The 13826-nt window shown below is 44.3% G+C and overlaps 1 protein-coding gene across 2 annotated transcripts; it reads left to right on the top strand.

Moving 5' to 3' along the window:
* The first annotated feature begins 62 nt into the window (after nt 1-62).
* On the top strand, nt 63-12467 carry NPL (N-acetylneuraminate pyruvate lyase). Of its 2 annotated transcripts, none has more exons than XM_036388295.2 (12): nt 63-135; nt 4171-4239; nt 5829-5902; nt 6273-6360; nt 7411-7468; nt 7549-7624; nt 8557-8649; nt 8951-9099; nt 9290-9336; nt 10127-10211; nt 10537-10576; nt 11665-12467. In XM_036388295.2, exons 2-12 carry the CDS (start codon nt 4175-4177, stop codon nt 11814-11816), a joined length of 927 nt encoding a protein of 308 aa, XP_036244188.1. In that variant the 5' UTR covers nt 63-135; nt 4171-4174; the 3' UTR covers nt 11817-12467. The 2 variants fall into 2 exon arrangements, with proteins under 2 accessions (XP_036244188.1, XP_036244187.1); XM_036388294.1 differs by lacking the exon at nt 63-135 and adding an exon at nt 3927-3991.
* Nucleotides 12468-13826: the final 1359 nt, after the last annotated feature.

Raw genomic sequence — 13826 nt, 5'->3', positions numbered from 1 at the left:
CTTCTGTTCTTTAGATGATGTGAGTAAGGCCTTCAGAGATGGATTCTTCAAGAACCTGCTCTCTCTTCCTGTGTGTTCCCAGAATGAGCCAGTGCTGCACTCTGCACCAGGTGGCACTGTTGGCTGCGTTCAGAGGTGAGCTTTCCTTCAAGAGGAACATCCCTGATCCTCTCTTGGTTGCCAGTGGTCACTTCGGCTCCAGTGCACCCTGACAGTTCTTTCTATTTCCAGAGACATAAATTGGATTATGCTCTTGTTGACTGGTAATGGGAAAGCACTTTAACATCTAAAAAATTAATAACTTGGCATGTTAAAACATCTTTTATGTGACAGACACAGCAACCTGACTCAGAGAATCACAGAACTGTTTGTGTTGGATGGGACTTTAAAGAGAAGAGCCTATAGTTCTGAGCCCCTGTCAGGGAATGTCTGTGTAAGACTGTTAAGAACATGCTAAGTTAGGAAAATCCTCCAGGTTATGCTTAAGTCTAGAACAGTTAAACTGGCAAGTTTTCAGGTAGAATCAACAGCAAACTTAATGATTTAAAAGAAAAAATTTATATCCAGGAGATAAGTATTTATTTTGATTTTTGCACATTTAGATTGAGAGCAGAGTAAATGTAGGTAGGTAGATACATACATACATAGATAATGACATCACATCAACTCCCCAGATTATGTGCTTCTGAATACTAGCCAGCCATGATGGTACTTAAGAGAATTTCATCACTTTAACAGGTACTGTCTTTCTGAATTTTCATTTAGGCTTCAGTACTTCATATTTCTCTGGAAATAGCCTCGAGTCTGTCTTTGAAAGAAAATTACATCTGGATACATTTGTTTGTTGCAGAGACAAAGAGGCAAGACTGTAGTGTAATTATACCAAACCAGAAGTCCCCTTGAGAAATGTGATAGTTTGGATGTCAAAAATACATACATTTGTATGTATGATACATACATACACACACTTGTATCTATGTATGTATGTATCTACCTAGATACCTATATTTGCTCTGCTCTCAGTCTAAATATGCAAAAATCAAAATAAATACTGACCTCATGGATATTGAATTTTCTCTGTATATGTAGAGAGAACTGTGATTTGGGGGAAGTAGAAGTAAAGTTCAGGGGTGGTAAGTTGTAGTCAGTGTATTGGAAAGTAATGGAAAAGTTAATACAGCAGCAACAAAAAGACTGAAGGAAACTTCTCAGCTCTGAGGTGCTGAGAAGTGTGAACACAATGCTTAAAGTAGCAGTAAAATGCTTCAAAATAGATCTCAAGCCCTTCCCAGTTTTCTTGCAACTGCTCTAGAACTCTTGTGCGGTTCTGGAATTCCTGCTTGGAGACAGTGCTAAAACTCTTCTGAAACCCTCTAAAATCACTCTGAGCTGATGTAAACTTCCTATAGACTGTTCTAAGCAGCTCTAAAGTCCTGTGAAATGTGCCAGAACTCTTGTAAAGCACTAAACTCCTTTAGCTCTTCTAAACCTCTTCTCAGCACCTCAGAGCTCCCCTAAACTGATCTAAAGCTGCTTTGTATTGCTGTAAGCAGCACTAATATGTCTTTAAATGCATCTAAAATGCCTCTGAATGTCTACTGTACAACTCTCAACTCCTCAGGCGGCTTTAAAATTCCTCTGAGGAGCTCCAAACAGCTCTAAAACCCTTTTATGCCAGTCTCTGACTCCTACAGGGTTCTAAGTAGCTCTAAACCTCTCCAGGCTACTGTGAAGCTTCTCTCCTGTGCTGTCAACTCCATGAGGTAGCACTAAAACTGCATTAAAATACTCAGGAAATCTTGAGGACTTCCTCTAAATGGCTCTGTAGAGCACTGTCTGTGAACTTCCAGAAACACACTGGTGCTTTGGGGAGGTGGAAAAGGTTGCAAAAGATGGAATTATTGAGCCTGGAGAAAGAGAAATTACCTGTGGGGATGGAAGAGTGTAGAGAAAGGGGATTTCTGAAAGATCAAGATGACCCTCTAAGAAAAGGGAAATATATGTACTTTGTAAGGAGCTGTTAATAAGGCAGAAACCCAGAGAGTGATCTCTGCATGCAAACAGCCCACGGTGAGCATATTTTGGGGTGGAGGAGGAATACCACAGCCCCAAACTCCTGAGGTTATTATGTGAATCCATGGAAAATGTGCTCCTGAATCACACAACAGGGGATTGTTCTCTCTGCAGGCACAGGCTGCTTTCAAAAACACGCTCTAATGGAAGATCTGAAAGTACACACTGAAATAAAATATCTTTTGGACGTTTATTGCTATGAATCTGTTCAGGGCAGTACCTTGTCTTAGGGGATGCTCGTAGTCTGCTGGTCAGGTCTGCTGGGAGCAGATTTGCAGTTCTGGTGGGATGGGGAGGACTGTGCTGTGCATGACTGCCATGGAGCCCACACTCCACAATGGACACACATCTGGTAAAACCATGTTGGGCTGCATGGCAGGAGCAGAAAGCCTGAGCTCCATTTACCTTTCTCACACAGGGACATGGATCTGTCTGTGTGTCCCAGAGCAGGGACACTGCACTGTTATTGGGAGTGCTTCCAGCAGCTCAGCAGGGTTGTGAGGACATTAGGTGAGATATTTGGAAGAGCTTTCTCCGTGTGAGGGTATAGTAGAGGAATTGTATTAGAATATCTGTATAGAGGCTTTGCCCCAGAGGTCCCAGTTGCCCTTGATGGGCTGCAGCTGCAATGTCCTTAATTGGGCTGCAGCTGTAACCAATGAAGATGACTGGGATAAAAGGGGGCGGGATAGCCAGTCAGGGAGAGCCTTGGCGGAGCTCTTACCTGAGAGAGAACAGCATGAAGCAGAAGGAGTCAGTGAAGATCTGCAGCCATGAGAATACACCAAAGAAGTATGGATGTTAGAAATCTGAGAATATCATTATGGACTCTAGAGAAATAATAGATCAACTACAATTGGTGACCCTGATGTGATAGTTAACAGAAGCTAAGACAGCCGAGAGCTCTGGCAGCCAAGAGCTGTGACAGAACATAGCCTTTGAGTCAAAGAGCTGTGAAAGAGTGTGGCCTTTGAGCAAGGAGCTATGTGTGTTGTACATGGCCTGTGAGTCATGAAGAAATGTATGTATTGTAATTGAACATCTGTACAACTGTTAACTTGAGTAAAAGAAAAGGGGGAAATATAGTAGAGGAATTGTATTAGAATATGTGTATAGAGGCTTTGCCCCAGAGGTCCTGGTTACCCTTGATGGGCTGCAGCTGTAATGTCCTTAATTGGGCTGCAGCTGTAACCAATGAAGATGACCGGGATAAAAGGGGATGGGTTAGCCAGTCAGGGAGAGCCTTGGAGGAGCCCTGACCTGAGAGAGAGCAGCATGCAGCAGAAGGAGCCAGTGAAGATCTGCAGCCATGAGAATACACCAAAGAAGTATGGACTTTAGAAATCTGATAACAACAACATGAGGGTGGGCAGGCCCTGGCACAGGATGCCCAGAGAAGCTGTGGCTGCCCCTGGATCCCTGGCAGTGTCCAAGGCCAGGCTGGATGGGGCTTGGAGCAACCTGGGGTCGTGGAAGGTGTCCCTGCCCATGGCTGCGGGTGGCACTGGCTGACCTTTTAAGGTCCCTTCCAACCCAAATCATTCCAAGATTTTGTTTGTCTCCATCCTGTTATTTATTAATATTTAAAGGTTCATTTTTTTAATTTTTATCTTGAAGTCTGCAGATAATTACGGATGAAACAAACCAGCCTCATCTCTTGCACGAAGCATGGGCAGTAGGAGCCCCTGGGGGTCGCGGCTGTGCTGAGGGGCCACGGGGGGGCTGCGGGGCAGGCAGGGGCTGGGCTGGGCAAGGCCGGGCTGGATGGAGCTGGGCTGGACTGATGAGGAGGCGCGGCTGGGCTGGGCTGAGCAGGGCCGGCTGTGCCGCCGTCAGCTGCTGCCGCTGTCCCCGGCGCTGTCCCCGCCTCCTGCCGCCTGCTCGTCCCCGCACGGCCGCGGCTGTGGCGGCGCCCGAGGTGAGGGGGAGCCGGGGCAGAGCCCCCGCAGCCCGTCCCTGGGAATGGCTGGGGCCGGTCCCTGCAGAGCCGCCCTGCTGCCCGGCGGGCTCGGCTGCACAGCCCGCGGCGGCTGTACCCTTCCACAGAAACGCTTGAACAGAGACGGTAATCCCGGTTATTCCCTTTTCCCCAAACAGCTCAATGGCACCCCGAAAGAAGTTAAAGGGTCTCGTAGCTGCTACCATCACTCCAATGACTCCGGATGGGTGAGCTGTCGAAGTTGCACTGTTTATTGTTTCCTTCCACCCCTATTTTCCTTCTTTCTTATTTGGAACTGATCTGCTTGCTTTCTTGCCTTTTTTTTTTTTTTTTTTTTTTTTTATTTTTAAAATCAATCTCTGATGGGATTGGAGGAACTACTAAATTGGTCCCAGAGTTAGATTCCTCTGTCTCTGCTTCCTTCTGTTGCCAGCAAGTACTATGGCTCTGAGTTTGGATCAGTCTCCTTTGGATCAGTCTCTCTCCTTTCCTGTTGCTTTGTAGGTGCAAATTAAATCATAGTACAGTTACACGTGTAAAGCATTGCAGTGTTTTCACATTTGTTAAGGAAAATTGCAGTCCTAGTTACAAAGAGCTCTCGAGAGTTAGAAAATAATTGTCAGAATCCGAAGGCCTTTTAGACTTCTCTCTATCTGAGCTAAGTCATGCATGCAGTCATGTGTGTATGAGTGCATGAAGTTAGTCTAAACTTGAAGAAAATACTGCAAGGACAGCACAGTTTTGAAAATAACATCAAATTGAAACTTGAAATTCAGCTTTCTTCAGAGCAGGCATGGCAAACAGAAGCCTTCTCACTGCATTTTGATGTTGCAAGACTGAGTTGTTTGGAGTCAGTAGAGAACCCTGAGCTCTTGTGGGGGGTGTCTCAGGATCTGTGCATGCTTTTGAGAGACACAGTGGAGATTTGCTAGTACAGGTCTCCAAAAGTGAACTTTACTTTATGAGCTGAAAAATAAGGCTCCATCCCAGTCAGGGAACTCATTCAATTGCAGTCACTGCTTTGATTCTTGCTTTAAAGGAAACTTGTTTCTGATTTTTTTTTTATGACCCAAATTTATTGCAACATAGTATTTAGTGACCTGAGCCCTCTGCCTGGACTGCATGGTCCTTGTCAGATATGTTCTGGGAAGGCATCTATGGAATTTTGAATGTTGTGTAAAACCTATCAAGACATCAGAATTGACTTCCAGGTTTGGTCTGTATTTTTGACAAATGAAAACAACAGTGAAATATTATACACTAGTAAACAAAATAAGTTTGTCTTGCATAGAAGATAACCCAAGAGTTCTCCTTCCCCTCTTGCCAGGGAATTCTGTTGCTCTCCTCATCCTTTAATGAGAGAGAGAGAGGTCAAAGTCACATCCAGCGGATGCCGTTCCCTCTCTGTATCCAGCAGTTATAACATCCAGCAGTTTAACCATTTGCCAGCACTTGCACAAATAACTTTGTGCTCTCGAGAGGACTCCTGTTTCCCTCAAAAGAGGAAGAGGTTTTAGTGTCTCCTGTTCTCCCATATATCCCAAAAAAGTTCTTTGCTGTGACAAGGCTGCAGCAATTCCCAATAAAAGTTTGGAACACCGAACTACTTGTCAGGAGGAAGAGAAACTGCAAGAGAGAATTCAAGGCTGAGCTGCTACCCTCAGATGTTAAACAGATGTCAGGAGTTTCTTACCTCTGGGTAATCTGTGTGTGTGCAAAACCAGGGCTTCAAAATACATGAGGGTTTTTTTTGGTTTCTTAATCACTAAGTTTAAAATAACTGTGGGTGGGGGCTTAATGGTTCCTTTTATTGCAGAAAAATTAACCTCCCAGTGATTCGTCAGTACGTGGATTATCTGGTAAATGAGCAGAATGTGAAGAATGTTTTTGGTAAGTGATAGAAACTGTGTTACAGCCCTTTTACCTGGATGGGAATCCTGTGATATCTTACCTAATAGGAGCTGTAGTGGGAAGGAATGTGGATGTGGGATCATCCTGGCCATTTATACTCTCCAATGGAGAGACTGCAGGTATCTGGTTTTGCCCCTGGTTTTGCCCACACCCCATTTCTGTGCGGGATAAAATAAGGTGCCTTCATAAGGTGATGTTCCCAAAGATGAATGGATAATGTTGTGTTGACAGAGAAGACTGATCTGAATGATTCTTCCCAAATAAAAAATGTTAGTTCTTGTCTTCAGTGAAACCAATGTGTGTAGATGAGGCCTCAGCCAGTGTGTTGTGTTTTGTTGTGTTGAAACAGTGAATGGCACAACAGGAGAAGGCCTATCCCTTAGCATCCAGGAGAGGAAGCAGTTGGCAGAAGAATGGATGTGCCAGGGAAAAGACAAGTAAGTAACTGAGAGGGAATGGGGGTTCAGATCTATGTTATAATAATGCCTGATTGCAAAATGAAGTGTGCTGATGCTTTTTTTTTTTTTTTTTTAGTATTGTGTTGCTGGGCTTTGTTCCCTGGCTCCTTTGTCACAGAAGTGTGTTTTTGCCTCTTGCCACTGCCAGTTAGCTGGTGTGTGTTCCTGCTGCTTAGAGAGCTTGTGAGAGTCCTTCTCTTTGGTACACTGAGAGGGGGGGGATGAGAAAGGGCTTGGCCTTTTAATGTATTACATTATTTGGTGTGACTGAAGCTGAGGTGTGACATGCCCTAAAGGTACAAAATTAGTAACAGAAGAAAGAATTCAATCTGGATCTGCAGCTGTGTATCCAATTGCAGCTTCATTCTCCCTTTCTTGTATCCAGTCACAGCCTTGTACCCCTCACTGCTGCCTTTCTTTTGGATGCTGGGTCAGAGGATGTGCAGAGGAGGAGGTGTTTTGGGGGAGAAGGATAGTGAGGAGAAATAAACTGGGGTGAAGGATCATGGCCTTTATATCCATGTCTCCTATGGATAAAAAGGAGAAAAACCAGCAGTGGGGTTGATGGACTGGAGCATGGAGGATTCCCTTAGTAGGATCAGACAAGCTGTCAAAGGTGCTGTTGTGAGGTTGAACTCTTCTGGTAGGTTTGCAGAGAAATAGGTTTAGAAAGTAAAGATATACTTTGATTTCCTTTACAATTCCCAGCCTCCCCTTAAATCCTTTATGTCTTGATTTCAAATTTCCTAATAAAATACTAATATTCATCCCTCCTGAAAGCCTTGCAAGCACTACAGCAAGAAGTCCCACGTGAATCATGTTTACAAATGTGTTTTCTTTCTTCCACCAGCACTTGTCCCTGTCAGCATTAATCCATGTTTCTGGTCATCAGGTCAATCCAGGCTCAACTCTCTTTTTGGGTTCTTCTTCTGTGGCTGCCTGGGCTGAAGCAAGTAATTTTGGCAGCCTGGTAGTTCACCATCACTGAAACCTCCCCAAAATCTTCTGAATTTGTTTTTTTTTGTGCAGATTGGACCATGTGATCATTCATGTGGGAGCACTGAATCTGCCAGAGTGCCAAGAGCTGGTGTGTATATATTTTTCACTCTGTGTGTGATAAATAGAAGCAGATGTACCTTCAGATACTTTCCACTCTGTCTTTTATAGGCAAGACATGCAGCAGCCATAGGTGCTGATGGCATTGCTGTCATAGCCCCCTTCTTCTTCAAACCCACAAACAAAGGTGAGTAGATGTGATTGCTGAGGCCTTTTGGTCATAGATAAAGGATGAATGTAATGTGCTTTCTTAGGAAAATATTCTGATAGTAATGTTTGCACAACTGTAATGGAAAAGCAAAACCTGCAAGAAGCATTTTTTAAAGAGGAGAGATAGCAGAATTATCCTGGTAAGAAATGGGAAGGATGTCTTTTGGGATGTATTTTGTTAGCCTTTTGTAAGAAGAAGAATTGCTTTTGGAAAGAATGGTCTAGTTAACTAGTCTGTGTTCTGAATGGATAGTTTGGTGTTCATGCTTGATCTGGGCCACACTAGGAAGCAGCTGGTTCCATGGTGACCCTTGCTGGGCACTGACCAAGCTGAGCAACTGCTGATACACAGGTGTGGCTCTTGTTACTGAGGTGATCAGGTTTGGTTCTGTCTAAGGTTACCTCAAAACTTGCAAACTGAGTATTTTGTCCTTAAGATCCTGACAATGACATAAAAGAACCACATGCAGTGGAGGGTTGTAAAATAAATATTAGAAGTTGTCTGAATGAATTCTGAATGGAAATGTTCATGTGAAAGCACCATACCCCAGGGAGGTGAACGTGAACTTGATCCCTTGTCCTCTGTTGCACACAAGGGATCCTGCTGAGGTCACTTGGCACACAGATCTGGCACATGTGAGAGCATGCCTGAGTTACACCTGTAAGAGAATGAGTGGGAGCTACTGAAACTGGTTTGGTTTAAAAGAAATACTCTCTTTGGCTTTCTTAAGGGTCCTCCCCTGATTTATATCACATTTAATGTTTCATGACTTGTGAAGGGTTTTGTATGACTTGCTGTGTATGTGCACAAGCTGAGGCCTCTCCACAGCCCCCATGCTGTGAATCTGAACTGTGTCTCCCTGTGGATGATCTCCTTCTCTTATGGGATCCCTGCTGGTTTCCTTCTAGATGAGCTGGTTGCTTTCATGCAGAAGGTTGCATCTGAAGCCCCTGAGGTGCCATTTTATTACTATCACATTCCTCCTCTGACAGGTGTGAAGAGTAAGTACAGAGTACAGATCTTTGGTGATTTGCTCTGGAAAGCAGGTTATATGGTGCTTCTGAAAGCATGGATTTATATTTAGTCTTAAATGTGTTGTTGCTGGTTCATTCCTAAACTTTTTCTGATCTAGTAGAAGTGTCTTACTCTGTCTTACTCATTGTTTTAGAGCTGTATAGTTTACTGGGCTTAGGCTGAAAGTGAACAACTTGTAAAATATGAAGTCTTTCTCTTGGGGACAAGGCAGGGAACTGTCCCAGAAGAGGCCTGTGTTCCCTCATATGAGATTGCTCTTGTGCACAGTTCGTGTGGAAGAGTTGCTGGATGGCATAAAAGCGCAGATCCCCACCTTCCAGGGTGTGAAGTTCAGTGACACAGACCTCTTGGACCTGGCACAGTGCATACACAAGAATGAAAGAGGGGAGTTTGAATTTCTTTATGGGGTGGATGAGGTAAGAAGCTTCTCTTAAAAGTAATTTCTTCTAAGGTACTCTCTTGCTTCAGCCTTGGGGAAGAAGTAACCCTGGACACTCAGTGCAAGGCAGTTTTGCTGCTCCCTCTCTCCACCCCTTTTTTCCCTTTATTTTATTACATGAAGTAATTTTTTTTTACTTTTTTTTTTCTCCCTCCACCCCAAACTAGCAACTGTTGGCTGCACTGGCACTAGGGGCAAATGGAGCAGTTGGAAGGTCAGTATGTCTTGGACTCCTTCCCCTCACACATACACTGTGCTGTTTTATCTTCCCCTATCTGCATCGTATTTCCTTGACTGTTTTCAGTCACAGCAATGGAAGATTTTGCAGGATAGGGATATACAGAGGCAAACAGACACACAGTCTAGCCCCAGTCCTAGTGATGGGACAGTCATATAACCCAGGATCTCAGATTATGTTCCTTTGGGTGATCATTGCTGTGGTTTCTAAGCTGACCCAAAGGTTTCAGTGTACTTTTTATCCTCATGGCAACTTTTGAAGTAGGTAATCACTTCTATCTGCCTTGGGTAAGGAACCAAATCCCAGAGAGGTTAAAATTGTTAATTCACATGAGCAGTCTGTGAGGAAAGGGGCTGTGCTGAGTTTAATTTCTAATTTCTCCTCAGCCCCTCATATCAGGCTGATGAGATGAATTACTGTGTGATACCTGTGTTCCCATCTAGGCAATCCATTAAATGAACAAGCAACTGGAAAATTAAGTGATTGACTTTCCTTATTGCCTCATGATGTATTTTTATTTTTAGTTTTGGAAAGCAGTTCCATTTGGAAAGAACTGGGAAGAGAAATCGGCTCTCTTAATTCTTCCATGGAGCTTGGCATACTTCAGATGCTTGACATTAGATTGCACCCCACAGAAATTCCACTAATTTCTCTCATAATAATGACAATGTCAACAACAAAAGCCTGTGGTTACTTCTTTTGTTTCACTGGTTTAAGTTCCTTCTTTGCATTTACCAATTCTATTTTTGGTTTGGTTTTTTGACAGTACATACAACTATTTGGGCCGACAAACCAATCTCATGTTGCAAGCCTTTGCAAAGCCAGACTTTGCCTTGGCACAGCAGTATCAGGTACAGCATCTTCCCAGGCCTCCCTGGGAGCAACCTTCTTTGTCTTTGAGCTTTTCTGTGGCTGTTCTCCATGTGCTTCTCTCATCCATACTGAGGCATTTTCTTTCTTATCAAAGAAAAATTCTTTCATCTTCGACCTCCCTTTTGGTTATTCATCCATCCTCACTTTTTTGACCATTACTCACTGCCTTTTAACTACTTACCCTTCAACTCTGATCTCATCCATGCAAGTGAGCAATGATATAAAATATAAACATAGTAGCTTTAGATGCTTTTACACCTTCAAATTGGAGGGTGTTAATGAATTACTGCTGGTCTTTTCTAGTTTCTTACTGGGGAATTTCTCAACTTTGTCATCAAACTGGGTAAGTAAACTGAGTAAACGCTGCTTGTTTCCCTCACTATATTTAAAAGTGCAAACTTTCTGCTTCTCAAACTCTCATGTTGCTGTACTCTTAGAACTTCCTTCCTGAAAGATTTTGCAGTGAAAAACTGTTGCATCTGCTGTTTCCCAACTTAGTAGCAGTTGGGAGCTCAACAAAGGGAGCTGACCAAGCATCCCTGACAGATTCCACTCTCCCTTCCTTCCTTCTGCTGTGAAATCTCAGAGGTTTAAAGCTGTGACTCTGTGATTTACCCTTGTTCTTATCTTGACTCTTTCTGTGGGTTGATTTTTTTGTTAGGTTTTTTTTTCCTTTCATCTCCAAAAGCTCATTTCCAGCTTTATTTCTACAGTAATTTTCTGAAATGGTGATGCCCTAGTAGAAGAATAGCTCTCATACTTCTCTCTCTTGCCTTGCTGTAATTAAACAGGAATTTTGTTGAAGACTGTAGAAGGCCAAACATTTTAGAATTGAATTATTTCTAGAAACAATGTCAAGTTTAAATATAAAAAGCAATTAAAACCAACAGAGTGGTCTAGGGGGACTGAAACAGACAGGAAATGTTTACATTAAATTATGTCAGACATTTAATGAAGAGAACTGTTTGCTGTGGGTTTCCTGTACATACACAAGCCCTGATGAATCTCACCAAGCTTTAGAGCCTGGTTGTATTTCTTGGGTTCAAAGTCAGAGGAATTGCATTATTTTTTAGCCTTTAGATGAGGAGGCAAACACTAAATATCCAAAGGTACATAAGAAGTCGTGAGCTATGGGCAGAGAGCAGGATGTTGCTACTCCCAAGGCTTGGCTCTGTTGAGTCTGCACTGGGGAATGCTTACCTATGAATAAATGTAGTGAGTGGGTGTAATTTTTACTGCAGTGTCATTCCTGTCTGCAAGCACAGTTACAACTTTTCAGTTATCCTGTTTTCACTTCCAAGAAGTGCTTGAAGCCTTGTTGACACTGGATTACACAGAAAATCCATACTGCTGCTTTTTTGGACACCTGTATTGAGGCTGCTTGAAGGAAAGTGGTCTGCAAATGTCCTGATTTTGCTTTTGTCTGCCCAGGTTTTGGTGTTGCACAGACTAAAGCTGTGATGACCTCTGTTTCTGGCATTCCCATGGGACCTCCACGGCTTCCTCTTGTTGCTGCCTCCAGTGAGTTCATCATCAAGGCCAAAGCCAAGCTGGACAGCATTGTGTGGCCTAATGGTGACTGATCATGGAGTCATGGAGTTATGGAGTTGTTACATTGAGAAGGACCTCTAAGATCATCAGGTCCAACCATTAACCTGACACTCCTGAGTCCACCACTGAGCCACATCCTCAAGTGCCACGTGTATGATGTTGTTCACTTTCATGTCCACCTGGAGGTTTCTTTGCTGGGATTCTCTGCCATGTGACACATCCCCCACATGATGGGCACGATTTCTTTCAGGGAACTGGCCATGTGCCCAAGCTCCTTCCTGTTAGGGCTGGCTTTGCTGGGGCACGTGTGGCCTGACATTTTATACTGCTCCCCTGGAGCTCTGCATGTTCCAGGACTGACTGCGATTGTTTAATTAAAAAAAAGCAAATTTTTCCCAGTTGGAGGAGAGGGCTGATAACTTTTGCCTAGAAAGGAGGAAGATCTGTCTCTACTGCCTCTCAGCTGGATGGTGTTTTGTCCTCTCCATAAGGACACTACATTGTGGGTTTAAACATCAGTATGACACCATCATTGCTCAGGCTGGTATCTGGTCATCAGAGTCACTGGGACACTGTCTGTGCATGTAAAATCCTGCTTCTGTCCGATTTCTGTGTTTATACACCTTAATGCAAAATTAAAAAAAGAAATCCCTTTGTAACAGCAAGCTTTGGATCACTAATAAGCAGGTATTTCTCTTTTTTTTTTTTGATCTGTGCACCTCCATGTGGCAGTGCAGAATGCTGTCATGCAGGTTAGGAAGGCATAGAATCATAGAAGGGATGACCTTAAAATTATCCTATTCCATCTCTTGCCAGGGGCAGGGACACCTTCCACTATCCCAGGTTGCTCAGAGCCCTGTCCATCCTGGCCTTGGACACTTCATGGATGGGGCAGCCACAGCTTCTCTGGGAAACCTGTGCCAGGGCCTGCCCACCCTCACAGGAAAGAACTTCTTCCTAATATTCCATCTGACCTTGCCCTCTGGCAGTGGGAAACTATTCCCCCTTGTCCTGTCCCTCCATCTCTTGTCCCAAGTTCCTCTCCAGCTCTCTTGTGCCCCTTCAGGCACTGCAAGGGCTCTGAGGTCTCACCTGAGCCTCCTTTCTCCAAGCTGAGCACCCCCAGCTCTCCCAGCCTTGTCTCCAGAGCAGAGGGGCTCCAGCCTATGGAGCATCCTCAAGGCCTTCTCTGGACTCGCTCCTGAAAGGGTTAAAAGCACTGTGTCTAGGCATACTTGGGCAAGAATAAGATGCATCATAACCAGTATAGAAGCTAGCAAATATTAAGCCACAAGCGAAGGATGAAATTTGGCAAGAAACAGGGATCAAAACTTGCATAAAATGAAGGACAGAACTTGCTAAAACCAGTGAGGAAATCGCTGAAACAGCTAACAAGAGCCTGCCCATGCCTAGAGGGGAAAGGTGAAAAGGGCACGGCGAGGAAGACGTCCAGCCTTCATCAAAGGAGCACGGAGGGGGATGCGGAGCCTTCCTCAGTGCGGCCACCAGGGTGCACTGCGCCTGCGCCTATGCTAATGATAATAATTCTAAGATTTAGTTTGCATAACCACACCTTTTCTAAGGAAAATCATGAATATGCATAAAGTATTACCATATATTGTAACTTGCTATGTGCCAGGGTGTGCGCTGGTAGGAGGAGTGATCCCGGCGCGCTGAGTAAAGCAGATACCCACGGTTTGGACTCTGGCTTGGAAGTGTCTCTTGGCCCGGTTTGGGGCGATTCAGCAGCTCCGTGTCCTGATGGTGGGGCCACAGAGCTGGAGGCAGCTCTGCAGGTGGGTTCTCACCAGAGCAAGTCACCTCATGTCACCTGAAAGGTGTATTTTGTTGTGTCCTAGGCTGATCCTCTTGCTGGCAGAGGATCCTTGTGGCTGAAACACAAGGGGTCCCATGCCCTGACTGCTCCTCGTGAAAGCAATTATTGCAGGGTGGCTGGAAGCAGAAAAGAGAGATCTGGGATGTACTGGGGCACTTGAGTGGTTTTGCCACAACCAGTGGCACCACGGATCACAACAGAATTG

Source organism: Molothrus ater, chromosome 9 (genome assembly GCF_012460135.2).
Source record: "Molothrus ater isolate BHLD 08-10-18 breed brown headed cowbird chromosome 9, BPBGC_Mater_1.1, whole genome shotgun sequence".
Taxonomy (NCBI): domain Eukaryota; kingdom Metazoa; phylum Chordata; class Aves; order Passeriformes; family Icteridae; genus Molothrus; species Molothrus ater.
The sequence above is the reverse complement of the archived record's forward strand: the minus strand, read 5'-3'. Positions and strand labels throughout refer to the sequence as shown.

Coding starts and splice junctions, on each gene's coding strand:
- NPL (XM_036388295.2), top strand. CDS start 4,175: ATGGCACCCCGAAAGAAGTTAAAGGGTCTCGTAGCTGCTACCATCACT. Junction 6,361..7,410: donor ATGTGCCAGGGAAAAGACAA/GTAAGTAACTGA, acceptor TTTTTTGTGCAG/ATTGGACCATGTGATCATTC. Junction 9,100..9,289: donor TTCTTTATGGGGTGGATGAG/GTAAGAAGCTTC, acceptor ACCCCAAACTAG/CAACTGTTGGCTGCACTGGC.